The sequence below is a fragment of the Cinclus cinclus genome, chromosome 2, assembly GCF_963662255.1.
Source record: "Cinclus cinclus chromosome 2, bCinCin1.1, whole genome shotgun sequence".
NCBI classification, from domain to species: domain Eukaryota; kingdom Metazoa; phylum Chordata; class Aves; order Passeriformes; family Cinclidae; genus Cinclus; species Cinclus cinclus.
The window spans coordinates 111,529,214-111,556,671 of NC_085047.1; the positions used below are offsets into that span (position 1 = coordinate 111,529,214).

The 27,458-nt window shown below is 37.6% G+C and overlaps 1 protein-coding gene across 11 annotated transcripts in view; it reads left to right on the forward strand.

The window, feature by feature from the left end:
- The window catches only part of KDM6A (lysine demethylase 6A), a 150,164-nt gene that overhangs the window by 117,121 nt on the left and 5,585 nt on the right, over nucleotides 1–27,458 (forward strand). For 10 of the 11 annotated variants that reach the window (XM_062488131.1, XM_062488133.1, XM_062488135.1 and 7 more), the window contains 9 exons: nucleotides 11,675–11,804; nucleotides 13,266–13,371; nucleotides 14,089–14,294; nucleotides 16,717–16,781; nucleotides 16,883–16,957; nucleotides 18,271–18,419; nucleotides 19,398–19,512; nucleotides 21,089–21,276; nucleotides 22,461–22,602. In XM_062488131.1, coding sequence (XP_062344115.1) covers nucleotides 11,675–11,804; nucleotides 13,266–13,371; nucleotides 14,089–14,294; nucleotides 16,717–16,781; nucleotides 16,883–16,957; nucleotides 18,271–18,419; nucleotides 19,398–19,512; nucleotides 21,089–21,276; nucleotides 22,461–22,602 — 1,176 coding nt within the window. Of the gene's footprint in view, nucleotides 1–11,674; nucleotides 11,805–13,265; nucleotides 13,372–14,088; nucleotides 14,295–16,716; nucleotides 16,782–16,882; nucleotides 16,958–17,171; nucleotides 17,351–18,270; nucleotides 18,420–19,397; nucleotides 19,513–21,088; nucleotides 21,277–22,460; nucleotides 22,603–27,458 lie in introns of those variants that run through there. The other variant, XM_062488141.1, reaches the window with a different exon arrangement.

Consider the following 27,458-nt stretch of genomic DNA (forward strand, 5'->3'; position numbering starts at 1 on the left):
GTTAGAAATGCAGTCGTGCAGCAGATTTTAAGTCTGTTGTGTTGCAGTTCAGGTATTTTTGACTCTTCAGAAGTTTAGGTCTTGGTCCATCTTATGTTCCTATTGATCAACAGGTGCATTACCTAAGATAAAAAACAAAACTTTGGTTTTTTATCTTTAGTTAATAAACTTGGGTCTTTTTAGATGAGAGGCAGATTAGATTAAGGCAAAATGTGAGGCCAGCCACTAGAAAATCTGACAGTGATTGCAGTGTGGTTGTGCAAATTACACGGTGTTTTCCCATGTGTCTTCTTCACTGGAAATGCAGAATGGCAGAGTGTGGAAGGCTGGGTTGTAGAAGCTCAGATAACACTTCTTAGCAGTGACCTGTGGCAAAGATGTTTCACTGTAGGCTACAGTGGTGGTAGAAATGCAGCAACTTCAGCCCCCCACCCTGCAATAGCCAGTGGCTTGTGGCAGAGAAGGATGGTTGAACCCAGAGCAATAATAACTTAAACTGCTGCAGCTAAATCTGTCAGTGTGCATCTCTGCTGCATGTGCTAGCAGGGAGCCTGTCAGGTAGTCATTAGCTTTGCAAATTCACATTTAGTGCTTGCTGCTCGCAGCCTTCTCTATGTAAAATATCTCAAAGTCCTCGGATTTTCTTTGTAAAGATTTGCCTGCTTGCTTGGGAAAAAAAAAGGTGTTCAAAATCCAAACAAGCTAAGAAATTGAAATGACCATTTAGACCACTGTAATGTCAGTAGCCATCCTTTACAGTTGTCACCGAGTTTGAAGATGTTACCTAAGATGCCTTTAAAGTTCATAGAAGTGCCTTTAATCATAAGCATATGGTTATTGAATGTTTTGGTCTGTACTGTGCTGTTTTCCATCCTGAACTGTGTTTGCAGTTTTTCTCAGTTGAATTGTTATCTGCATTTTCTCTGTTAGAATTCTCATTGGAATTTTTATCAGCTCAGTATGTTTTACTCCAAAATACTTTATTTGGTATGCATGTTTGCTGTATTTTATATAATAGATACGGTGGTTTTAAGCATTACTCTTTTGATATTTAAATAATATAGAATAAAAGCATGTTTATATCATTCTACAAAAAAAAAACCCTGCATCAGTTACTGTGATTGAGAGCTCATAGTTCCTCATGTTGTGGGATTTGATGAGTAATACTGATCCATGATATAGCAGTCTGTCGCTATCTGTTACCAAGATAAATTTCATGAAAGAGAGAAAAAAAATCTTTAGGGAGCCTGTTTTGTCACTTTTGAAACATTAAGTCTTATTGTAATGTTCATTTCCAAGGGACATTGCTGCATATACTACATCCATAAAAATTAACAGCTTAACAGCTTTTTTTTTTTAAATTGCTACCATGTATGTGTTCTTTCTAGTAGAAGTATGAAAATAGCTTGAGTATATGGTGTTAGGATGAGTGCACTGCAAATAGGCATAATATAAACTGTTAGAGACTTTAAGTTTTTGCTTGAAGTTCAACTGTTCTGCCTCCAAAATTGGAATGTAGCTTTCTTGAGAGACTAATGGGAAGTGTTTCACCCTAGTGAAATGCTGCATTTTGATGTGTTTAGTGTGCTGTTGTAGGAGAGCTCTGCAGTTAATGTTCGGTAACAAAACATTTATCATTTTAGCTACAAAGTCTGTCAACCAGCAAGTCCTTGTGTTTGTGCTCTTTGATGGAGCTGTAGTATTCCTAGTGATACTTAATTTCCAAGATAAAGGAAGGCTCATAAAGGTTTTTCACTTGGCTTCTTAGGGTCAGTACCAGATTCACATAATCATAATTTTTCGAGGGAGGTAAGCTAACGCTTTGTCTTGTGTAGTTTGCAGACAGCTCAAAAGGTGTTAGATTTGCTTTTTTTTCCCCTTTCTTTCATACTGAGTAGAGATTGAGAGCTCCCTCTTCAGCCTGTCTGCACCTTCATTCAGCAAGACAGAGGAATTAGAATCTGGATGAGGAAGGAAGGTGGGCAGTGGGAAAATTGGAGGAGAGGCTTGGTTATTTTAGTAACTCTTAAATCAAGAAATGCATCAGTCTGGACTACTTTTGCATGTTTAGGAGCAGGATTTCTTCTAGGCAAGCAATGCTTTCTGAAAACTTTGCATATGTCTGCTAATAATAGCAAGATTCTGAGAAATAACTGGTAACACACCTGTGCCAGAGCTGGTTACCTGTTATTTCATGCTAATAAAAATTATAACTGTATATAAACACTACATAATATAGTGGGTATTTTTCCCGCTGTTCTAATGTGTCTGACAGTTTATATTCATAAAGTTGAAGAGAGGGATTTCCCAGTCTTTTTACTGAGTAGCTGATTAACCCTTGCTTTGTTCTTAGATGTGCAGGCATGCACATGACAGCTCTGGAGCAGAGTTTTGGGCAGAACATCCTTGTTACAGGTGTTATGTGCATGACTGACATAAAGGAAAATGTCTGGGAGGGAGAATTTTAAAAGATAATCTGCTCAAAGGCCTGCTGATTGGGAAAAAAAATGTAGTGAAATGGAAGATACTTACATGCCAGTATATCAGATACTGTGAACCTCAATACTGCATGTTGACCTTTATTTTAACACACTCTGTGGTAATGCAAAAACAAAGAATTGAAAGTACTTCCTGTAGTACTGATTATATTCGGGTGCTGTCTCTATAAATGGTATCTTTAGGCTCAAATATGAATTTGTGACCAAAAGTGTTGATTTTTAGAATTACTGTAAAAACTGCAGAAAAGCTACCCACAGTAGAAAACATGAAAATAATTGATTTTTTCTATTTAAACCCCCCCCCCCCCCAAAAAAAAACAACAAAACCACAAAAAAATCCAAAAATTCCCCAAACAACAACAAAGAAACTCTAAAACTCAGCAGGAATAAAAGACCAGACAAGACCCCAGACACCTGTGCTAGAATGAGCTTGACACCCAGGGAGAGGGGAGTTGTGCTGTAGAAGTAGTTTTTATATATTGGAGCTACACTGTATTGGGCCTTAAATGTATTCAGTGTATTCATGTGTGTTAGTTGTTATATACATACCTTTATTTTATTTGATGCGTTCAGAAAGACATTCTGATTTCATCTCTAATATGGATAATTATATTCTGTTATCTTCTGGCATATTTTTCTTGCTCTGTGACAATAGTCACTTGATACAGTCTGCTGCCCTGTTGTCTTGATGGTATTCTCCAGGCAAAGATAGACATTTTGACAGGTAGGAGCAGGTGGATGTGACTTGGATTTTTTTTATGGCTGGAGCACTAGATTAATTATTTTTATTTTCTTCCTCATTCTTGTCCATTTGGCTCTGTTTACTGTATTCTTACTTCAAAACCAGGGTGTTTATGTTCTTTGTAAGGCTCATTGAAGTCCTCAGATGTCTGTTAATTTTTTTTTTCCTTCAGATGCTTTCAGGTTGAAAAAAAGTCTTGTATAAAATAGCCATTTTTTTGGAACTTTCAGACCGTACAAGTTTATTTGTGTTTAGAGCACAAAAGACCTGGAATTAGTAGCATTTTGGGATTAAGTAATGCACAAGAGTTGATTCACAAGGTAACTACAATTGACCTACTGTGGGAGAGTGAACTGCAGGTTAATGAAGTTTCTCATCTCACAGGAGGTACTTTATCAAGGAAGCAGCATGGTCATGCTGACCACCAAAAAGAGACCTGTTAATGTTCCAAGGGTTTTGTGTGTTGCTTAAGAACAAAGGAGCATCAGAAGTATGGAAATCTGATGGGTTTTTAAGTGAAAGCAGTTTATTAGAACAGGCATTCAGAAGTCTTGCATCACAATAAAATAAAATAAAATCAGAATTAGTTAGACAAAAATAAATGCTGGGAGACTGTCGTTTTGCCTTACATAAACAAGTGTTGTCTTAATAAAAGCTGCTCAAGTGAAGCCATTAGGTGAAAGGAGATGCTTTGTATCATAAAATGCAAAACACATGCCAAAGAGAAAACTCCATTTGATTCTTCTTTTATTACGTGTGAATAGGTTGTGTGCACTGTAGAAACAGACTTGGTAAATGCTTTGTTTTGCCAGAGACTAAAGTGAGCACATAAGTAGGGCAAGATAATTGCCAGAAGCTGAAAAGTTTCTTTCTATCCATCTTCCTTGTTGCGAATGTTGAGGAAATATTTAACAGAGCCCCATTCTGTTGGTGGAGTGAAATGAGGTTGTTGAGGAGGCTGAGAAGGGGTCAGACATAGGGTGCTGGCACAGCAGTTGATACTTGCACAAGGAGCTTCCCTAGAAGAGCCAGACAATGTCACTGAAAAGCCACAAGGAATTGAGATATGCAGGAGCTGAGCTATTGACTCAGATATGCAAATCTCATTAAGATGCTGTTCTGGAGAAGAGTAGGGTGGAAAATGTGCTCATCTTGTTAAACTGCTGCTGGAGTGTAGGGATGAAAAGGAATTGAGGAGGTGATTCTGGCAAGTGTGATTTGGTTAGTCTTCCCTACCAATAAAACTGGTTGCAACAGTAAATTTTAAGGTGGATATAAACAAACTAAATTATGTTCGGTAAACTGTTCACACAGTCAAGTAAAATTCTTTAAGCCTCTGAGCAAATTAACAGATAAAAGAGTGCACTATTAGATTAATTATCCTTCCTGAGATTCCTAGAGAAAATCTCCTGTTAAGGTAATTTAAAAAAAAAACAAAAACACAAACAAGAACGCAGCAACAACAAAACAACAAAACCCATCACGACCCCAACTGATTTTTGAGCATAAGTGAAAACCGTGTAATTAAAAGATGTTCTAAGAATAACTGCTCTGAGTTTGTTATTAGAAAAGCCAGTTGTTACAGGGGGGAAAAAAAGAGTGTGCTTCTTGGTCTGGTTGTGTATCAGGTGTCCTTAAAGAGACTGCTATCAAAAGCTCTTTTCTATGCTCTTAAAAATGTGAGTATATTTTCCCTGTGAGCAATCTTTCTGAAAGGAGAATTAATGCAACATTATCACAAGACTTGAGATTTAACACTCGAGGTGTTTATTTCCACTGAAGTGAAGCCAGCTGATTTCCCACTCAGTGTTTCAACTGGTGCATCTAATTAACATCCTGGAGTAGAGATAAAAACCCAGTAACCATCTCAGTTAAGGGAGTCTAACAGCTGTCCTTTCTAAAACTGATCTGAGGTCCAGTCCTTAGTTTAAGCAGTGTGGAGAAGTTCCTGAGTTGACTTGCATTGTTTCTCATAAAAGAAGTAAGAAATATCTTATTATTTTTTTCCTCATTATTAAAGTTTGTTCACAGCCTTGAAAGAACAGGCAAAGGTTCAAACAAAAACTTTGAGGTAAGAGGTCCTCAGTTCTGAAGAGCCCAACTGGGTAACTGGACAACTTTGTGTCGGCTGGAAGTTGTCCTTGTCATTTTTATGGTGATACATGGAAAGACTCATTTGACAACTCTGAAGCATTTTTGAGCTTGAAAGCTTTACCAATTTGGCATGATTGGGGAAGGCAAATGAGAGGCATGGGTTTGACTATAACGTGTATCAAAAGGGGCTAATAAGGCCTTTTTATAGTTCTTTTTGCTTGGTGGTCAGAGAGGGAAAGTATAGAGCAATCCATTGAGAAAAGTGACAGGAGACCAGGAGAGACGAGCTGGCTCTGAAAAGGCCTTGTGAAATGATAAAAATGCAGGACAGCAGATGGATTTTTCTATGGAAAGGGTGATAAGACACTGGAAAGGGCTGCCCAGGGAGGTTGATGGAGTCACCATCCATGGAGGTGTACAAGGAGCAGCTGGAGGTGGCACGCAGTGCCATGGTCAAGTTGACAAAGTTGTGTTTGGTCACAGGTTGGACTCCGTGATCCCAGAGGTCTTTTCCAACCTCTATGATTTGTTGATTCCGTGAAGGTGGTCATGGTTAAACAGTCTGGAAAAAGGTCTGATGAATGGCCAGCATTTCCACAAAGGCAGTAAATCCGTTGCCTGAGGAGGAGTGGGAAGGGCAGTGCAGAGGCTGAGGGGGACAGACTTCCCCTTGCTCTGAGGGCTCTCTTGCAGCCTCGGACAGAAGAAACTTGTTCTGTTCTTACTGAAGGTGCTGCTCCTGAGCCTGCTCTGGTAAGTCAGTGAATCACTAGTTTGAGAGCTCCATGGTCCACAGGAAAAGAGCCTAAAGTCTGCTTGAGGGAAAGTACTTTATGGAGGAAGGACCTGAATTAAATTAGTGTTTTGTTCTTAAAACAGCCAAAGCAATGTTTATTTTATTGGGAATTTTATCTACAAACAAAGGGCTTTTTTGGCCTCAAGACAGAACTGCTCAGTTCCTCTAAAGGCACGTTACATCTGGCACGTGACCATAGCAAAAGTTTTAATAATAAAATCTGAAATACTGTGATTTCACAAGCTAAACACTTCTAAGAATAAGAGATTCTGTTTTGTTTAAAAGGCAAATACTGAACTCTGCAGATGAGAAGCAAAACTATCTGTGAGTTTAGAAAAAAACAAAAAATAAAAAACGGGAAAATTTACAGTTCAGAGGGAAAGGCAGGTGTATGGAAAAAGTTTGGTGCCACTTGTTATAATGCTTTTTCTTACGTAAGTCATTGATGTTGTTCTGTTTGTCTTACATCCTCAGAGCAAGGTGATTAGCAAATGAAATAGAGAGGAAAGATGTAAAAGTCATTAAGAAAAGAAAAAAGGAACATTACTTCTTATATAACATGTAATTAACCCATGAAATTCACTGCCAACCTGTACTATTGAGGTCAAAACCAGAACAGAATTCAAAAATAATTAAAATACATTTGCATAATGAGAAAATCCACAGTTCTATTGTAGGATTTTCTGTAGTTTCATGAAAGAACTCTGGGAGTATTGCCAGCTAGTACCTGGTTGTGAAAGGCTGGGGTAGAGAATTGCATGATAAACAGGTTGTATAATTATCTGGAATTACTTGCATTTAAGCATAATGTAAGCTTGACTTGACTTTTTATTCCATTTGAGAGCTCCTCTCTATCCCCTGGCTACAGAAGGAGCTTGGGGAGGGGAAGCTCAGGGAGCCAAGCTGGGTGTTATGTGTAACCACCTCCTTCCCAGGCTGGTGGGGATTGACAGGCGTTTTTCTGTGGTTTTGTAATAACTCACAGTAAGAAAGCAACTGATTGTATCTGCTAATTGTGAAGGGTGGGTGTTTGTGGTTTGAAGCAGGACTGCATCAAGTGAGTGCTGTGCAGCCCAGTGCTTCAACTGATTCCTTCTGCAGGCACATTTAAAAAATGTCCACTTCCTTCCTCTTTGTAGATCAATTAATTCTGATAGAATTGAGATAGAGTGTCAAAAAAAACCCCACAGTTCCTTGTGTTCGTTTTAAATGTGATTTTTACTGGGGGAAGAGAAGGTATTAATTTTGTTCTTCTGAATAACTATGGTTTCTTGAGCAGTGAAACCTCGTTAATTCTCATACAGCTGCTACTCAAATAATAATGCACTTAGACTGACTCCACAATGAAAATAACTGCTTAAGCACAAATGCTTGTAACTTGCTATGTTTTGGCCTGTAAAGTGTACCTAAAATCCAAATGTATAGATAAGTGGAAGTTGTTTAGGAACTTTTTATTATCGCCAAAAAGTCGTAACCTCTCAAGTACAAAAAAAAAGGGAAGTGTTTTTAAAAGTATTGAAGCTAAGAGTTCTAGAAAACACAGAAATTTTGTTTAGAAGAGGAAAACCTGTAGACAAAAACAAAAAAGAAGAATAAGAAAAATAAAGTCTGCACAGCAGTCTTAGCATGGTCAATAAGGTGAGAGTATTTAGTAAATATTTTTGTTCTGTGCTTGGGAAAAAGGCAGATAAAATGTTCACATCATGGAATGTACGCTCTTTTCAAGGAGAAGGTTAAACAGCAGTTACAGTTAAATTTGGCATTTTTAAGTCAGAGGCCCAGATGACATACATCTGTGAACTCTGAAAGAGCGAGCCAGAGAACTGTTTATAATTCATATAGATTTTTTTTAATAGTTCTTGGAAAACAGGAAAAGTTCCAGAGGACTTGAAGAGCACACTTCCTGAGAAGCAGACCTAATTCTCTCAGTCTGACATAAGGGTTGAGTGAAATAATAAAAATACTGAGGTGATTAATTTAATAAACTTGAAGAATTTTAATAATTTATAAAGATTCTTGGTTCTGGAAAAATAAGTTTCATCCTGTTAACTTGAATGTTTTTTGAGGTAGAGTTTTTATTTTAAAATAGAGTTCAATTTGGTATGGTTGTGTAACACAATCAGCTTTAAAAACCTGCATTATACTTTATTTTTTTTTGTCATGCAGGATAATGCAGAATCAATCCTGTATCTAAAAAGTTTCTGGCAACTGCCTGATAAGGGTTCTGTGGGTGACTGTTGAACCTGTGTCACACCTGGGCTTCTGGTCAGAGGGGAGGTTCTTAGCTAAGACTGGAGGCTGTAAACCGTCTCCTAAAAGCTGTGGGAATGTATCCTAGAAAACATTTGAATATAAATAAAATGGGTGTGATGAATGAATGTGATGATTGCTTATTCAAAAGATCCCATGACGACATGAAATAATCCCAAGCAACCAGTGACAAGATGAGAGGACGTAGGTCTTAAACTGTGCCAGGGGAGGTTTAGGTTGGACATCAGGTGGACTTCTTCACAGAAAGGGTGATTAGACATTGGAATGGCTGCCCAGGGAGGTGGTGGAATCACTGTCCCCAGAGGTGTTTAAGGAAGGGCTGGATGTGGCACTTAGTGCCATGGTCTGGGTGACACAGTGGTCGTTGGTCATGGATTGGACTCAATGATCCTAGAGGTCTTTTCCAACTTAATTAGTTGAGTGATTTTTGTTAAGTTAAGGCACCAGTTTCATCCTTAGTGGTTGATGTTCTCCTGAGCAGGGCAGTTTGGGTTTGGTCCTCGGGTGAAACACTTCCATGAGTTGTTTGTTTTCACCCTGCAGCAATTTGCAGTGGCGGGAGGGCTGTGGCTGTGGCTCAGGAAAGGCTGCAAGTCACTGTGCATGGCTGTGCCCTTGCCCCTCTGAGCTCCTGCCTTCTCTTCCCACTCTGGGGGAATGAAGAGTGTTTGTTGTCCATGCACAGTCCACGATAAGCCACTTTCCTTTGGAAGTCAGTTTAAATGAAAGAAGTTTGTCCTTCATTCATTCATTCATCACAGATGACTGGGTATCCAGTTTCTTTTGGGGGCATAAATCAGGCTTCTTTTGTCTTGAGCAGTGCATTTGTTGCCCCTTTCAGCCACTTCTCACAAAAGCTGCACTCTTGAAACTCAGATATGTGGGATTTTCAGTGCAGTTGCTGTGGTCAGAAAGGGTCTTTTCTTGCACTGGCTGTAGTTCTCTATTTCCAGAAGTGGAGATGCTGGCAGGGGATAGTCACACCATGGTAGCAAATATTTTTAGTATTTCTGTAGTGGTTTTTTATCATTTCTATTGCTCTGTTTGGCACACTAACAATTACAGAATTATTCTTTAATAGCTCTCTTGCCTTGTTATTAATAGTAAGATACTCTGATTCATAGTTTAAAAAAAAAGATGATAGGAAAATTAAGATAAAGCGAAGCTGGTCTGTTACAGACAACTTTAAATATTCTGCCCATCTGTTTCCTGTGCCACTTAAATTATGAATGTTTTGCTGTCTCAGCTTTGCTTTTCTTTGTCCATTTTCCTCTGAATTTCCACATAGAGTTTTAGTAGCTTAATAGGAAATTATAGCGTGCAATTGCTAATACCAGCTTCAGGTGCTGGGTTTATGAGGTGTCTTTGTTCATCTGATCTTTACCATTGTGCTGTTTCTTTCCCATTGTGCTGTTTCTTTCCCTTTCTCCTCTGTCTTTTCAAACCTGTAGTTTCTCTAGGGGTACAGAAGTTTCTCCTGTCTCCATTGTCACCCTTCCCTGAAACCCCCATGTGCTTTGGTTTTACTGAGATTTCACTGTGATTACCTTGCTGGGAGTCCAGCAGCTCCAGTCCCGTTAGTTCTGAACAATGTCCCTTTTTCATCAACTTCACTTTTTCTCATTTTCCTTGACTTCGAAATTTCCTGAGAACTGTTTATCACTGCAAACTGAATTTTGTCAAAGTTCTCTCTTATTTTTAATACTATGCATGTGTTTTTCTTGGTTTTATTTCTCTGTTTGGTAATGCAGAGGTTATAGTAATGTCTGATACCTGCTGTTCAGATTCTAGTTTCACTTTGCATAGATGGTCTGAATCTCAGGTTCATGCGGCTGTGGTCAATAAATTTCTGTGTGGTGGTGATGATTTTATATTGCCATGTTATTTTTGGGTTCTTCTTTTGTTTGCTTTTGTTGGATTTTTTTTTTTTTTGTGTGCGTATGTGGAGACAATGAAGCCTTTGCAATTACTGCATCAGACATTAGGCACTGGCCAGTGAATTTTTTGCTAAGTTGGATGATTACTAATCAACGCTTCTGCATCACTCCTTCACTTTCTTGGAAGTGAAATCCTGGCACTGGACTCACTAGCACAAGGAGTGGGGTGTGTGACAGGTGTGCTTTGGGCTGTGTGAGGTGTTTGCCCATTTTGTTTAAAGTGTTTCTCATGTCAGTCTATCTGATCTGATCTCAAGCCCCGAGTCCATCTTACGGGTTCTGCTAGCTTGATTTGAGGCAGTGATCTCATGAGGCAGTGATCTCATGACCCAGTCTCTGTCTGTACCACGTTTCTCAGTTTCTGAAAGAAGTTTTTATCACTGGAAGTTTCATCAGATAAAAAGCTGTTTTCTGCTGAAAACTTGTTATAAAAAAAGTTAGTAACCATTGAATTTTATGAAGATACATGACTAAATTATACAGTAGAAACATCCTGTTTTGTGGGATGTAACAACAGTGAATCAAAGGAGCTTGGAAGAAGGGTTTGAATAGTGTTTAGTGGGAAGAATTTTGAAGTAGTTGAGTAATTTTTCACAAGAATGTAAGAGGTGGTTTTGTCAGTACATTGCCAGTGATGGTGACTGGGTATTGACTTCATGTTTAGCTCAGCATGGAGACTTTTCAGGTCATCCATTACAGGAAAAGTTGCACATCCAGTGGGTCCTGCACACCTGGAAATGTCCAGGGAGAGGCTGCAAATACAGGCAGAGAGGTTCTCCAGGGAGTCACACAGGGGCATGGACACAGCAGCTCACTGAGGATAGGGCCTCTCCCTTGTTGCTCCAAAAAATGGATACGCATCAGTGGCTCCTTCTGCTTCAAAATGTGTAAGGCAGGGAGGGGTGGGGTGGTTCAGTTCAGTGTCTGTAATGTAGCTGTGGTGTTTTTATGTGACTCAGCAGCTTTTTGGCTGAGACACTGCCATTTTCTGACCTCAGCTCCTGTGGAATGATCATCCACCTGCTAAGGTTCTTCTCTATTTGCAGTCGAAACCTTCTTTTCCTGTTAAATTTTATCAAATGTGTCATGCTTGATTTTTTTTAAAATGTCTGTATTTTTAACTAATACTGGTGATGTTGCAGATTCAGCAGTGGGAATAAGTTTGAATAATATCAAATTATGCACAGAGAATTCTCAATTAAAACATGCGAGCTTTATTTGCATCTTTAATTATGGTTTCTCCTTAATACAACATTATTTTGCATAAGAGATTACACTGATATGCATTTATTTTATTTTCCAAGTATTGAGAGAGACAGCTCTTGTTTCTTTTTAGGAATCTGGGTAAAAATGGCTTATCTAACAGTAGTATTCTATTGGATAAATGCCCACCTCCACGACCACCGCCTCCACCATACCCTCCCTTGCCAAAGGACAAGCTGAATCCACCTACACCTAGTATTTATGTAAGTAAATCTAGTGGCAGAAGTACATTGCTGCCTGTCTTTTGTAATTGCTTGGATATCTGAATTACATAATGTAATTATTTTAAAGATGTACTGTTCATCACTGAGTTCTAATTGCAGTGCTCTCCAGACTGGTATATAAGCAGGATAAATGCTAACCTTAAAGAAAAGTTTTAGACGTTGTATGACTCTTAAAAGGACCTGTAAATTAATAATTTCAGTAAACAAAGGAAAAATACTTCAGATTTTTTTATTTTTAATACTCAAATGTTGGCAGAATAAGCAAAACACTTCATTATAAACAGTGCACAGTATTTAAAAAATGTATATACCATTTTTTGTAAGTGACAACTTGTGTATAAATGAGCAAGCAGTTAAACCAAACTCCATGACAATCTGCTTCAAATCATAGTGAAGAAAAATGAGTAAAAGTTGAGGTGACATTAGGAACAAAATGTCACCAGGAAAAGGCAGGGTTTAGTTGAGTAGTATTTTCTTATGCAAGCATTACAACTTCTGTTCTGAAAATGAAGTTTCATAATAGCTTTATTGAGCTGACTTCCTTAGCTATAGAAGAATAAATTACAGGATATCCACTTCCTTTATAGCAGAAAAATCAATTACAATATGTCCATACAGGCAGTGTGAAAAGCTCGTGTTGTCTTTGGTCACCTCAGCTTGGGGACCAGAAGAGGCTGGCACTTGGTTCTGAGTGTGCTGAGATGGGTTAGGCTGGATGCAATAGTGCTTCCAGATGTTTTACAGCTGTTGCACCTGAACTCACCTGCCTTAATAAAAGTCCATCCCAGCTTTGCTGTGTCCCCACAAAGCTGGAATGTCACCATGCTGCCACAGACCATGCAGTTGTGCCACTGTTTGGGAACTCTCTGTTGTGTTTTGTTTATTGCCAGAGATGCCTTCAGCCTTCTAAAGGATTCATAGCAATTAAAAAAAAAAAAATCAGGAGGGAGTCTATAGCATAAAATTGAGGTCACAGGTGCAGAGAAGCATTAAAAAATCAAATCAACCTTTCTGGTTAACATGAGATACACCATGAGAGTAGTCTTTTAATTATACTGTTGTATACATTAGCTGTAAAATTAGCACTTTTTTTACTTCTGAAACGAAACTGTATTGCTCTTCAGAGAATTATGTGGATTTAGGGAATGTACAAGGCTACTGTCAGATAAAGAAATTAACTTCAGGAAACCTGAGTTGCAGAGCTGAAGCAACTTGGGAATAATTCATGCCAAGAAACAAATTAGAGTAACAAATTAATTTCACAAGTGAACCCAGCATTTGCCATAGAAAGAATTGTATGGTGTAACTGTTCATTCCCCACAGTGCAGGGAAATGCAGAAAATTCCTGTTTTCTTCGTTATTTCTCTTTATTTTACTATTCTTTCTTGTTTTACAAGTAAGGAATCTAGATTGATCTAATACTCCATTATAATTTTGCAGTTGGAAAATAAACGAGATGCTTTCTTTCCACCTTTACATCAATTTTGTACAAATCCAAACAACCCTGTTACTGTAATACGTGGCCTTGCTGGAGCGCTTAAATTAGGTAAATTAACTTTTTTTTTTTCTTTTTACTTTGGGAGAAATTAATGTTTTTTAAAAAGAAGTCCCTTGGTTCTTAGAAGTGGATATTTTATTTCTATAATACTGTTTTACCTGTATATTCCAAGTCACTAGGGTAATTTGTCATTTCTCAGTTCACTGTTATTTCTTGATCATGTAAAAATAAAAAAAGAAAAGAAAACACCACAAATACAGCAGATTTTGTTGAGCACAGAGGGGAGCTGAGCTGTGGCTATGGAAGTTTACAGCTAGACATTTTCCTTAAAAATCTGGATGCATGTCTTTGTGTGTAGATCTAACAATCTGTAATTTGACTGTGTACAATATTTTGAAGTCTCTAGATAGATAAGCTATCACTGCTGGTAGGAAACATCTTTCATGATAGAAATACATCCTAAAGCTCTGCTCTGAAAAATACTTTCTTGGTTATAGATTAGAACATTGCAGATTTGTCTAGCCAAGGCATGTAAAATGTTTCTTGTCAAATAGTCCATAGCTGACAATTTTTTTCTAATTTTCTACTGGATTTATGGAGAAAAGTTTTTTGGGTGTTAATAGTTAATATTCAGGTGGGCAGTGTCGTGAAGACTAAGGGGTAAAAATAATTTGAGAGTAAACCTTTAGATACCTTCAGGCATTTTCCTGAAATTTGTTAATTCAATTTTAACCTTTATTTATTAATTTTATTGCTGTTATTTAGATCTAGGACTCTTCTCTACTAAGACATTGGTAGAAGCGAATAATGAACACATAGTAGAAGTAAGGACACAACTACTGCAGCCAGCAGATGAGAACTGGGACCCCACTGGAACAAAGAAAATCTGGCGTTGTGAAAGCAGTAGATCTCACACAACAATTGCTAAATATGCACAGTACCAGGCCTCCTCATTCCAGGAGTCTTTAAGGGTAAGTTAATTGCTGCTATTCAAGTTACAATTCACAGACTGCAAACTGACTGGAGCCAATTAATAATAGCTGTTGGAAAAAGCAGAAACTGCAAGGAAAAAGAGACATTTCCATTAGCATGAAGCACACAGGTAAATTTTCCAGATCTGTTTTGAGTGGAGGGTAAAATAGTATATTCTTCTTCCCAAATGCTTTGTGTAAACTTCAGTTTAATAATGTAAAACTCATGGTTATTACATACTTTACAAGTTTGTTAGTTTAAGCTTTCATATTATAATGTCAAAATTCACATTAAAATATTTAGAACTTGAGGCTTTTTTACAATTTGGGTTGCTTCTGATTTCACATGTTTTGAAATCCAATTTCTTTGTTCTTCCTGCTATCCTGAATTCATGTAAATGTGGCTTATTAGAAGTTTACACTAATACTGGTCTTTTGTTGAGTTCCAAACATAACAGTTTGTATTTAGTTTAGAAGTTTTTTAGGCTTATGTGACAGTGAAGTATTAGAAATAGTATTTCCCCTTCCTGCCTTGGCAGAGGGGTTGGACTCCATGATCTCCAGACATCCTTTCCAGCCCTAACTATTCTCTTACTGTGGGATTCTGTGAAATGTGATTTTATTGGTATTTTTAACATTTTTTACTGAAGTTGTGAGCACATTCTTGAAACTGTCTATGGGCACTCCTTGGAGGTTTATGTTACCTAGCGTTGCAGAAAGATTGGGCTGAGGTAGAACTAAGACAAGAAGATAATTTTGACCAGGTGTTCGTTAGAAAATAGGGAAAAGGTCAGTGTGGGGGCTGTTGCAGTTTTCACTGCCTTTACACAGAAACAGAAATGATTTTAGCAAGAAGAGAAACAGAAATTGTAAATTTGAATTCTGTGCATTGGAGGAAAGGTTTAGAAACAAGGATACTAATTGCTAGTTGAAGAGAACAGAAGGAAATCTAATTGTAAGGCTTTGAGCTGGTACAAGATGGAGAAAAAAACAGGAATACCATGGGTAGTGGGGGGCATGGAAATCTTCTAGAACTTGGGAACTTCTTCATCTGCAGTAGTAATAAATTTCAGTAAGGATATTGGCTGAAGTTTTCTGGTGCCCCTTGATCAGAGGCACCAGAATGTTGTATTCCTCTATGTCATTCCAGAGGGGCTGGAGAGCATTACATCACTGGAATATAATCTTCTATCTATCTGTTTAAAATTGTACATAATTGTACATACCACTGAAAGCCTCAGCTTTGGATTTGCACTACAATGCGTCCCATAGGCTGTTCTGATTTTTTTTTTCCCTCACTGTTGCAAACTGGTGGTAAAAATGCAATACATAGTATAGCTTTTAAAGAGTGATTTTCCTTTTTTCCCCTGGAAATTAGAAAGACACTGTATCTGTATCCTTTGCCTAACACTGCTCTGACCTGTCCTGAGGTGACTTCCCAGTGTTTAAATGAAAGCTTTATTTATTCTTTCTGTAGCCATAGTTCTCTTGGCTTGCCCTAAGTTATCTTTTTTCTTTATTCTTGTAACAGCTATTACTTTGCTTTTCTAACATGTCTTGCAGCATTTGATAAATCCATCATCACTAGGTTCCTTTTTGTTTCTTTGTCCTTCATTCAAAGGATGAATAAGACCTTCTCAGGTACACAGGGCACTTTGAGTTTTAACAACAATCCCATTCAAAGCCAGAGATCTCTGGATAGAATCCAGACAGTTCCTTCTTCCTTTTTTTGTCTTTTCTCTTCTAGGTCTATATACTTGCCAAAACAGAAATCTTTAGAATAGGGTTTTGAGCACAGTCTGCTAAAAAAGATCAAATTGCATAATTTAATATTGGTTGGATTTTTTCCACTAGTCATGGTCTCAACTACTGCTAGTGCAGAAATAGCATATGACTATGAAAAATCCAAAATATTTTATATAATGGATTTTATTAAATTAGTTTATAAATATTAGTCATTCTAGTTTCCTGTCAGGATACCTGCTTGACTTTGAAGGGAGGTAGATGTTCTTACTTGAAAAAATTAACAGAATTCTTTAATACTGGATTCCAGGTCACCCTCATAATGGAGCAAAGCAACATTGACATTTCCAACTTGAATGCAGGCCAGCAGAAATATTTACAGTGTAGAAATTTTCTATTGGCCTGGCCTGAGTGTCATGGAATCTGCAGCCATGAAGAATTTTTTTTTTCAATGCATTTGGCTAACTTTTAGAATTTTATTCACAATGAAGAAATGTTAACATAAATTCTTAGACATGGATGTTTCAAAGGTTGTGTCAGTATCTTGAAACAAATATACTTGTATCAATACCTATGTTATCACTTTATACCTGTCTATTTTATCTGTTATTTTGTGTGTGTGTGTGTGTGTGTGTGTATGTATATAAATGTAAAAACATTTCAAATTTCCATTTTATAGGAGGAAAATGAGAAGAAGAGTCACCACAAGGACCACTCAGATAATGAATCCACATCTTCTGATAAGTAAGTGTGGTATAACTCTTATTAACTCTGTGGTTGGTTGTATGTGCTGTTTTACATCATTGCCTTTTCACATTTGCCTGATACATTGGTTATCTTTGCAGCTCTGGGAGGAGGAGAAGAGGACCTTTTAAAACAATCAAGTTTGGGACCAACATTGACTTGTCAGACGACAAGAAGTAAGTTGATTACAGCTCCTCCTGCTCACAATGGGATTCTACATGATGATAATCCTTCTGGAAATCCAGTGTAGTATTCTCAGACATTGGTCATTCTGTTGCTAAATTCCATTTCCACACCCCATTTCCTGAATGACATGGTTATCTTTGGTCTTCAGACTGTTGTTACAAGTCCTCCACATGCTAAAATACCTTCTCAAACTTCTCTTTCCAGGATTTTTTGGTTTTCCAGAAATGAGTTTCAACATCCATCAGAAACCATTCTTTCTAGTCCTCGTTCTAATCCATTCCCTTCATTTCATTGTGAGGCTTTAAATTATTTGCTTACTACTTTATTACTTTTAAACACCAAGTTTTTAGTTTTTGCATAGAAGTTGTAAGATTAAAAGGTTTTTTTTTGTTTGTTTGTTTGTATAAGTGTTTGTTATTCATGGATTTTCTTCCTTTCATTCATACTGTCACCTGTTCCCACCTCTTCATAACTCTTGCTTCTTTATCCAGTAACAGGGTTCAAAATACGTAGCAAAAACCAGACCAGTGCTTACCTGCGAGTAAGCCACGATACCACTCAAGAGCCTCAATAAAATTGAGTATTGTTTAAACTATATATCCTTCTGTGAGTAGATGAAGGTAGCATAGAAAATATTTTAAATACTCTGAAAGTGTGTTTTTATTGTCCAATAATAATTATTGGGTTCAGTCTCTAGTTAATGCATACTTCCACCAAAAATCCAGAGTGTCTAGGCTGTCAGTCCCACCAGCTTCAGTACAAAAATTCTGGTCTACTTCAGTCATAAGAAAAGAAGAAAAGTTCATGGTGTCTGGAGAGTAAGGACCACTTAAGATGATGGCATCTTTTGTGGCAGAGTCACTGGTGTGAAGCTGTGGATGTGATTAGAGGTTGCTAAAATTTTAGATATTGATGCCATTTTTCTATAAAGGAAATTCCATCAGTAGATGCAAACTAGTTGATAATAAATTTTTACTCTGAACCAGCCATTGGGAGTGAGACTTCAAATGAAGCTAAGCAAAGCTAACCTGAAGCTCATAGGGAATTTGATTTTGATACTTGAAATAGTTCTTGTAGGATCCCAGATAAATGTCAGATCTTCTGATCTGTAGTTTCAAGTTTTGCTGCAAAATTGTTTACCCTCAACTAGCCTGTCAGATTTGATTGTATTTGGAAATATTTTAAAATTGAAAGAGTAACACAGATAACCTGTGCTAACAACTTTCTGAAAATGTGTATGTCTCCCAGACTCTTCTGAGAGTTTCAGGGATTCACAGTTTGTCAATTTGCTATTTTGCTGCAGGTGGAAGTTGCAACTCCATGAACTGACAAAACTTCCTGCTTTTGTACGTGTGGTATCAGCAGGAAATCTTCTAAGCCATGTTGGTCATACCATCCTGGGCATGAACACAGTGCAGCTCTACATGAAGGTTCCAGGAAGCAGGACACCAGGTAAGTATAATCTGCATGAAAAAACCAGGTTCTACTGTGGGGTGTTGGATTTAACTACACTACAGGTTTCCTATATCTTACAGCATGTCTGAACATGATAAATAAACATATTCAATATTTTTATATTTCTCACTTAACTGAAAAGCTCTTCAGTGTTCAAAGCTCTTGCAGTGGAAATTTCTGGATTTCTGCAGTGCTAGGGAATTGCCCTGCTGACCTCTTGCATGCAGTCGTGGGTTCTTTAAGGAGAAAAAGAAAGTTGGGTTTATATACATAGACAGTATTTGTATTTTACATTCCTTGGAAGTTTTTAGAGGCTTCCCAAGAGGGTCTGGTGCAATCCTAGAAATCGGAGGCTTCCACTTACTAGATTATTACTGTCTGAGAATAGGACTCAGTCCTCCATGATGAATCATGCTGTGCTGGGGCCCTGGACTGGGACTTGAGGAATCTGCACTAAATTTCAGGGTTTGTTTTTTTCTGAAGTACATCTTCAGAAAATTCCATTAGAGATTATGGCTCAGTTTTCCAGCTGTCTAAAGAAGATAAAATGCCGGGTATTTCTACGTGAATTTTGACATCTCTTTCAGAAAGATTTTTGTATTCCTTGTCTGTTCAGTGCCTGAAGTGCCTGATTTTTGCAGCTGACCAGGACTGTCAAAAGAAAGCATGAAACACAAAATCTGAGCTTTTTGAAGTATTTTTTTTCTACGGGAGGGAGGAACTGCTGAAATACTGGTCAGATCCCCAAGACTTGTAGTTCCAATTTTGTTTTCCACAAACTAATAATAGCAGAATTCTCATGTCTCTGGTAGCTTAACTGTGTGAAGTACCTAAACAGTGTATGTAAGTGTCATATAAAGTATATAAAAATGCTGAAACTGTGGTGTAAGTTTTTTAGTAATTTTGTCTTTGCATTTCATGGCATTGTTTTGATATAAAGGCCTTACATATGTTTGCTTTTCTCTTAAATTTCAGGTCATCAAGAAAATAACAACTTTTGCTCAGTAAATATAAATATTGGTCCAGGTGACTGTGAATGGTTTGTTGTCCCTGAAAGCTATTGGGGTGTCATGAACGACTTCTGTGAAAAGTAAGCTGTACATGCTGTTTTCCTCTTTTATCAAATTTTTTGTGCCTTTCTCAGATTTGAGGGGGGGAATTACTGACGGTGTTCTAAGGGGACATTATTTTATGGGTTTTGCTTGTAGTCAGAAAAATCTTTTCAAAGTAGGTCAAAATGCAAAATTGAGAGTTCATACAAAATACCACATTTGTACAATATACAGAAGCTTGGGTTGCCTGTGACAAAAGCAAAAGCAGAATCCTCTTGTCAGAAGCAAATACAGAGCCACTGGTATTTTGGCATGTTTTCTTGTTGCATTTAGAGTGAAAGCTTAATTTGCTGAGACCCCAGGAGGTGTCATGGCAGGCTTTGCTTAGACATATATGTGTAACTCCCTGCAAAAGCTGAGCATTGGGGAACTACTCAGCCAGTTCTAAGATTAGGATTTCTCTGCTGTGCCTTGTGTAGAGTGGTTTTAAAACCAAACAGAACAATGTACATGCACGACACAAAAAAGAGGAAGCATCAGTTGTGTCCCTAATCATGCCAATAGTCAGACAGGAGACTCTGAGGTTGATTGTATGGGAGAAGGTTTTTTTTACCCAGTTGAAATTGAATTAAGTTCTTGACTTCAGAACTTTTCCAGAGCTCTGCAAATTCATCTCAGTGTCTCTGTATTTTCTGCCTGTTTACTGACAGCTGTTCTTACTTTGTCCACGTTTACATAGATAAGCCATCTCAAAATTGTATTTTCCACTGATGGAATAGTGATGTCTCTGGCACAACAGGCCTTGTTACTTGCGTGTCACTGTCCTTCTGAGGCTGACAGAGAAACTGAGAGCTTGATAACCTCACAAAATGTCTGCAGTGCTGCTACAGAGACACTTGATTGTCTGAAAATTGTGCATTGCAAATAATCTCTCATGGTGCAGTATAATATATTGTATTATACTGGGATAAGGATGGGAGGGGAGTGTGGATTTTGCATAACTGTAAGGGAAGACTTCATAGTTAGGAAATCCATATGGGGCTGTTTTGCCATGCTGCTCAGGGGGGTCAGCATTTCTTGGCTGAGGGAATGGGCCCATGGATCAGAATTGAAGTGTTACCAAGAGGTTGCTTGTTATGTGGGCAAGCTGCACATGCACACACAGACTCACACAGTGTGAGTACGTGTTCAGAACAGAAAACATCCTTGGGAGCTGCTGTGGTCTGTACAGAAGATCAGGCACTGATGAAAAAAGCAGCACTGGGCACTGGTGCCGCACTAGATCTGACCATGGGTTTGTCTGCCTCAGCACCAATAAAATACTGGGAAACTTAAAGGAAAATAGAACTTAACCAGAAGCTATAAACTGACTTCACAAGGGCAGGTGGATGGGTAAGTGTTCTAATGTATTGTGGGATGTGAAATGTCAAAATTATGATCAGGAATTTTATGCGTGACACTTTCCTTTTGGCTTCTCTTTTTGGGTCTCTCATTTGCATTAAATTCAGAAAAAAATTACGGTGATGGTCATTTTTTTACAGATTGCATTGAAGTGTCTGCCACTAACATGTCTGTTGGTAAATGCTGAAGACTTTATCTTCACTCTTTTTTCAGGAACAATATGAATTTCCTAATGGGATCTTGGTGGCCAAACTTGGAAGATTTGTATGAAGCCAATGTCCCAGTTTATAGATTTATTCAAAGACCAGGGGATTTGGTGTGGATAAATGCTGGCACTGTTCACTGGGTTCAGGCTATTGGCTGGTGCAACAACATTGCATGGAACGTTGGCCCTCTCACAGGTATGTGAGCAGTGCCTGTGCTGAGCTGTGTGTAGGTAATACTGTACTGCACATGGCACAGAATCTGCCAGTTCTTACTGATTTGCCATGCTTCACTAGATGAAGAAAAACCACTGTGCTGAATTTTTCAAATATGATGTGTTGAAGCTTTAAATAATTCCATTGTAAGAGGAAGAGAAAGCAGCAAGAATGCAGTCTTGGCACTCATGCTTTGAATGGGCTTGTAGAAGTAAAATGTGTTTGTTAATTTATGTACGGTCTTCTTAGGCTGTTTTGAAACATTTTCTCCCAGATTTGTTCTACCCAGCAAACTGCACTATAGATTTCATCTGAGTTTAAGGACTAGTCCTCTAATACTGGTGGGGCAGTGGGTACCTAATAGCTCTTTGCTAAGAGCATCAGGAAATGCAAACAGTTGTAAAATTTAGTTCATAAAGGAACATTAGGTTTCTCAGACCTACTGCTCTAGAATTCTTCCATTTTGAACCATGGTCTTGGAAGGATTTTTATCTGAGTGCGGAAGGAAATTCTGCAGTGTTCTAAAACAAGAGTCTGTCAAGTGTTTGAAGAGAGTATATTTCCAAAAAACCTTCTGTTTTCTTAAGTAGTAGTTTAAAATGTGTCTTTATATGGTGCAATAAAGAGTGTATCTCTAGGATTGTGTGATTGACTGATAGACCTTTCATGTTCAGTCACAGTAAATTTTGTAAAACATTTTTAAAAGATGGGTGTGGAGTGAGTAGGCTGCTTAATGAAAAAGTCTGACTCACTTCTTCTCTCAAGAAGAGATTATATACCATAGCAGTGTAGAATCATGATAAATTGTGAGTAGACTGAGATACAGACACTTCAAACCTGGATTTTTTTTAAAAAATCTGGAAAACTTGAAAATTTACTAATTAATACTTTTTAAAATACTACTCCATGTTCAGCAAAGAAATAGTACACTTGTCAGTAACTTGTGTTCACAGGTATTTGTTCCTGCTGTGGCATTGTGTGTTCTTTCAGCATCCTAAATACACTTCTTAAAAGACATTTTAAAGAATAGAAATGTAGTTGGAATCAGTGGCTCATTGTGAGTGAAGTTTAGCTGTAAAAGATATAAATCATTATTATAAACAGAGGGATCTTGGTTGATAATTGTTCCTTAAGCTGACTGATTGCTCCTGTAACTGTTTGTGCAGCCTGTCAGTACAAGTTGGCAGTGGAACGGTACGAGTGGAATAAGCTGCAGAGCGTGAAGTCCATAGTGCCCATGGTTCACCTTTCATGGAATATGGCTCGGAATATCAAGGTCTCAGATCCAAAGCTTTTCGAAATGATAAAGTAAGTTTTGTTTATTTGAAGATTTACTGTGCCCTTTTCCTCTTCACACATAAAACCAGTGGTTGATTTATAAAATAGTTCCCTGCAAGACTTTCTGTTCCTGGGAGCCAAACCAAAATTACTTTAGGTTCCGTTTTTCAAACACAACACTTACAGGTATCCTTAATCTTGTTATGTTTTACGTGATGTTATTGTGGCATAGCTTTAGAATCATCTAAGTGCCTTTTTTTAGTTAAATTTGCCATAGACTTAATTCAGCAATTTACAGAAAGTTGGCTTTGATCACAGCAGCTGTTCAGAGTATGTACCATCAGAAATAGGAAAATTAGGTCATCAACCTAAATATTAGAATTGAAATATGTGTAGTAATTTTTACAACAGAGTTAAATTCTACATTTCTAGAACCTGTAGTTACTGTTCTCATGCTGTCATTTGGAGATCCAGTATAAATCTTTTAAATAAAGGCAAGTAGGAACTTGAGAGCCTCCTTCCCTTTGCTCTTCTGAACAATGAATTGATTGATGTGTAAAACGATAATTGAGTTTAGTGACATTTCTCATATGCATATTCCAAAATGCAGGAATATTCCAGGTTTCAAGCATCTGTAGTGATTTTCTTTAAAGGGTGAAACTTCAAGAAATGTAAATCATATTGCAGCACCATACTGAGGTTGGGGAATGAATGAACATTTCAGCATATGACATAGGTTTGTCTTAAAGTGGGGAAATGAATTCCAAAGCATATTACTCATCATGAGATTCCTCTGGTAGCAGCACACTCTGCTTTGCCTGAGTCTACCAAAGCACTTCTGAGCCCTTCTTAGTCTTACCAACATACTGGATCAACAGGCATTGAATCCTTTTATTATTTGCCTTGAAATGGGATTTTAAAAAATGGGTGAGTTAACCTGTGAAAAAAAGGGCAAAGAAAAAGAGAGTCTTTTTTTTTCCCCCAGTGGGATTTATTGGTGACATGTGAGTGCCACACCTTTTTATAGTAGGAATTTAATTTAGGCTTGAACATCTGTTGCAGAATGGAGGCATCGGGGAAATGTTAAATTTGTAAGAACTAAGAATGTTGGAGGTTGACAACAGGGAGGTTTGTAGTCACTCTGAAGCTTGATTATAGGGTAGCATTTGTGTGTGAATGCTTTCCTAAAATCTAGAAACTGATACTTAGGGTAAATAAAGTATTTGCTAAAGGCCTGGCAGTCCTGCCCTTCAATTAAACAATTTGTGCTCATATTCCTAATGCCAGCTGTCATAAAGAAGGGAAGAGAAACTGAATAGTTAGAAATGAGAAACAGGGTAAAATGCAGGAGAGTGTGGGAGGGAGAAAGACAGCAGAAAGTCCATTTAAAAATACCAAATCCACAAAGTTCACTTTTACCTTTATTTACATAAAGTACGTACAAAACTGAGCAGACATCTATTGTAAAGCTCAAAGCAATTCTGGAATCTTCTTGAAAAAATATGATTTTGGTATTTTGGCCACTTACATTTTGCATTTGCCATGGCTTGAGTTTAAAAGGAGAAGAACGTGACTGAGCACAGCATCCTTGTCCAAGAGAATTACTTAAAACATTATGGAGAAACACAGAGGACTAAATGGTAATTTGATGTTGTCTTGCTGGCTGACAGCAGCCCAGCTTCTTCTAGCAGGAGAGTCAAACTTTAGGTGTACATTACAAATAAACAGAGATGCTGAGGAGGAGGTAGAGATTTTGGGGGTGTGTGCATTCACTTTTTCCAGTCTACTGAAACCGTTTCCAGTTTACTCAGATTAAGCCTTCTCCATCCAGGTTAGTTGTCAGCCAAAACACAAGTTCCTGCTGTGAGTGCAGAGGGGAAAAAGAGGGGATGATCAGCTCTGGTTTGTAACGTCCAGTAGCAGCAGCCCGAGATAACGTTTTGTTGTGGTCACTGCTGTAGTTATGGAATAGCAGTTCCTAGAAATCAGTATCAGCACAGCCTGGTGTCTGACCTTGGCTTTGTAAACACACTGGAAATGCAGAAACCTTCATGAATTTCCTTAATATGGGGAAGCAGTTGCATAATTTTCCTGTGGACTCCTTGTCTTCAGGAGAAACCATCTGGCAAGTAGCTGTTGTCCATAGCACCTGGATTTTCTGTGTACAAAATAGAGCCATTGTGAGTTACGTATATGTGAGCATATGCATGTGTATAACAGTGCTGGGAAGAATGGTCATTTTTGATAGAGCTGGTTGAATTTCGTCTTGGATAGCTGGCTTCATTGTCATCAGGAAATAACAATAAGTGACACAGCTGTCATCTTTTTGCTGAGCACATGTCTGTCTAAAATTGCATGTCAAAGATACGTGAAGTATTCTGGTAGATTGACATCTGTATCTGGGACTTCTTAGTATCAGCATAGTACAATAGATTAGCTCTTGGAAAATGATAAAAAGTAGCTTCTGATTCAGTTTGAAAGAGAAATACAAACATGTCTTAGTGGGTTGTGTGAAAGTAAGCAGGGCAGAGGCAATAAACTAAAATTTGAGCATAGATACAAATATTGGAAACCACATTAGTGATAAAAAATGGAGTAGCAGAAAGGAAAAGGCAACAGAAGAAGGAAACTTTGCTTTTGGAAGAAATCTGATGCCTCGTTATATTTTTAGTTAATGTGCAGTTCAGTGCTGTCTTGAAAGATAGAAGTCAAAGAGCAAAACTTGAAACTTTCTCATGGGATGTTTTTCAAAGATTTGATTTTAACAGTAGAAGCAGGAGCACAGCAGGAAAAAAATATTTAAAACTTGGCTGAGGGAGGACAGCCTCATGAAAAGAAAATTAACTGCAAACCTCTCAGATGGAAGCCAAAAGGACTTTTACAAATGCATCTGAGGAAAAGAAGAATTTTAGAGGTAGAGCGACCATAGTAATAAAGGCTTAAAAAATTAATTCCAAAGTAACTGAAATACTAAGTTCTGTTACAGAAATAGTTTCAGAAATGTAAAAGAATGTGACATGGGAGAAATTATTTTGCACAAAATCATGAAGTTAGGTAAAATACTTTTCAGTGTCAGGGAAGATGTATTACTGGAAGGTACAAAGAGGTCGGTTCTGCATTGCCATTGGGATGATCTCTGCACTTGTGAGAAGTTTTACTGAATATATGAGTATTCAGATGGGTTTATCACTGCCCTTCTAGAACAAATCAGGATTATTCCATTTTTATTCTCTCATGTTGTTATTTGAATATGACTGGACATAATTTACTCATATCTTTGTGCCATACCTGCAAAGAATTTGAGAGCTGGATGGTCTAGATTTTCTTCCAATCGAATTCTCACTGTACCAGAATAAAAACAGGCATGCAGTACTAAAAGCTGACCCCACTGAACTTGCTCACTGTCACTTTGCTAGGAACGGCTTTCTTAATGCTTCCCAAATTTCAGGAAATTGAGGTGCAGATTCACAGTGATAGTTTGTATCCTTTCTCTCATATTTAAACACATAAGATAGTTAATATTTACATTTTGAAGTGCCATTACTAGGACCTGAATTTTATCCAAGGAGGGAGAGTTCACCTTCAAGCTGTTGTTTTCTGCTTTGTTTTCACATTTGGTGAACATTGTAGCCGTGTTGTAAGCTGGTTACGTTCAGGGCAGTGCTTTTTTTCACAACTGTAACAATAGAAAACATTTTGAAAATAACACTTTGAAAAGTCTTTGGAAGTCAGGAGTGTAGAACAATGCTTGCAGTTGCTCTTTGGGGTGCCCAAAGGCTTTGCCAGGTAACAGCAGAAGAGAAGAATGGTAGATTTTAAGTTTATTTTAAATAATCAGGAAGTATTGCATAAATGAATGCTTTTCCAAAAGTATTGAGCTTGTCAGGAGCACAATAACCCAACACTTGAATGAATTAATATTTAATCTATCACCTATGGTTGGCCTTAACATCATAACTCACATACATGTCAAACTTCAAAAGTGTTGAAGGAGTTACAGCTTAATGAGCTGTATAATTTTCTTGAAATTGGTTACATGAAAATAAAGATGTTTAACAAAGAAACACATTTCCAGTTTTGTGTTATCCTTCCAGGACATTAGTGAAGCCACTGTTTTTAGTGAAGATCAACAGTATGAGTGTAAAACAAGAGGAGGAGAGTATTTCAGAATCGTGAGATGCTATTAACTGCTTGGATACACATGAAAGAAGTGTGGTGGCTTTTTAAAATAGAGAATGTGTGTATTACGTGTTTCAGACTTTAAAATGGGAGAAGGATCAAGTTGAAAACACTTGATAGAATTCTTGAGCACTTTGTTTTCTGTCCAGTGGTTTTTTTACCCTTAATTTTTTTCAGTCTTCTTTCTGCATCTAATGAGCATGTAACGTAACTACCCTGTGGAGGAGAAAATTGAAGGCTGCAAAGGCTGCGGCTCAAATAAATAGGGTAGCTGAGATCTAAAATTATTGTAAATAACATTGTAATTTAGAAATTTGGCAGCCTATTGTGCCAGCTTTTTTTAAAGAACATACATAGCTCATAAAATGCTAGAAAACAAGTTATATTTTACTGTAAAGAGAAGGAAGAGAACTGTATAAAATTGTGACATAAAATGATGTAGGTTTTTTTGCCTCTACAGGGGGTGTGACAGGGAATTGTAGGTTTGAATTTGACATTTGAATGTTCAGTTCATGTCTTCATTCATAAAATAAGTGCTAGAATTTTTTTTTTGTGTTGATTTTTTTATTTTTTCTAATACCAACCTGTCTGTTCTTTTTCCTTTTGCATGGATGAAGATACGTGTTCATAGATTCTATTTCCACTGTATGTAAAGTGATTCTTGGCAGAACTTGGAGTTTCAGAAAACTTGGGATAATAAAGTTTAG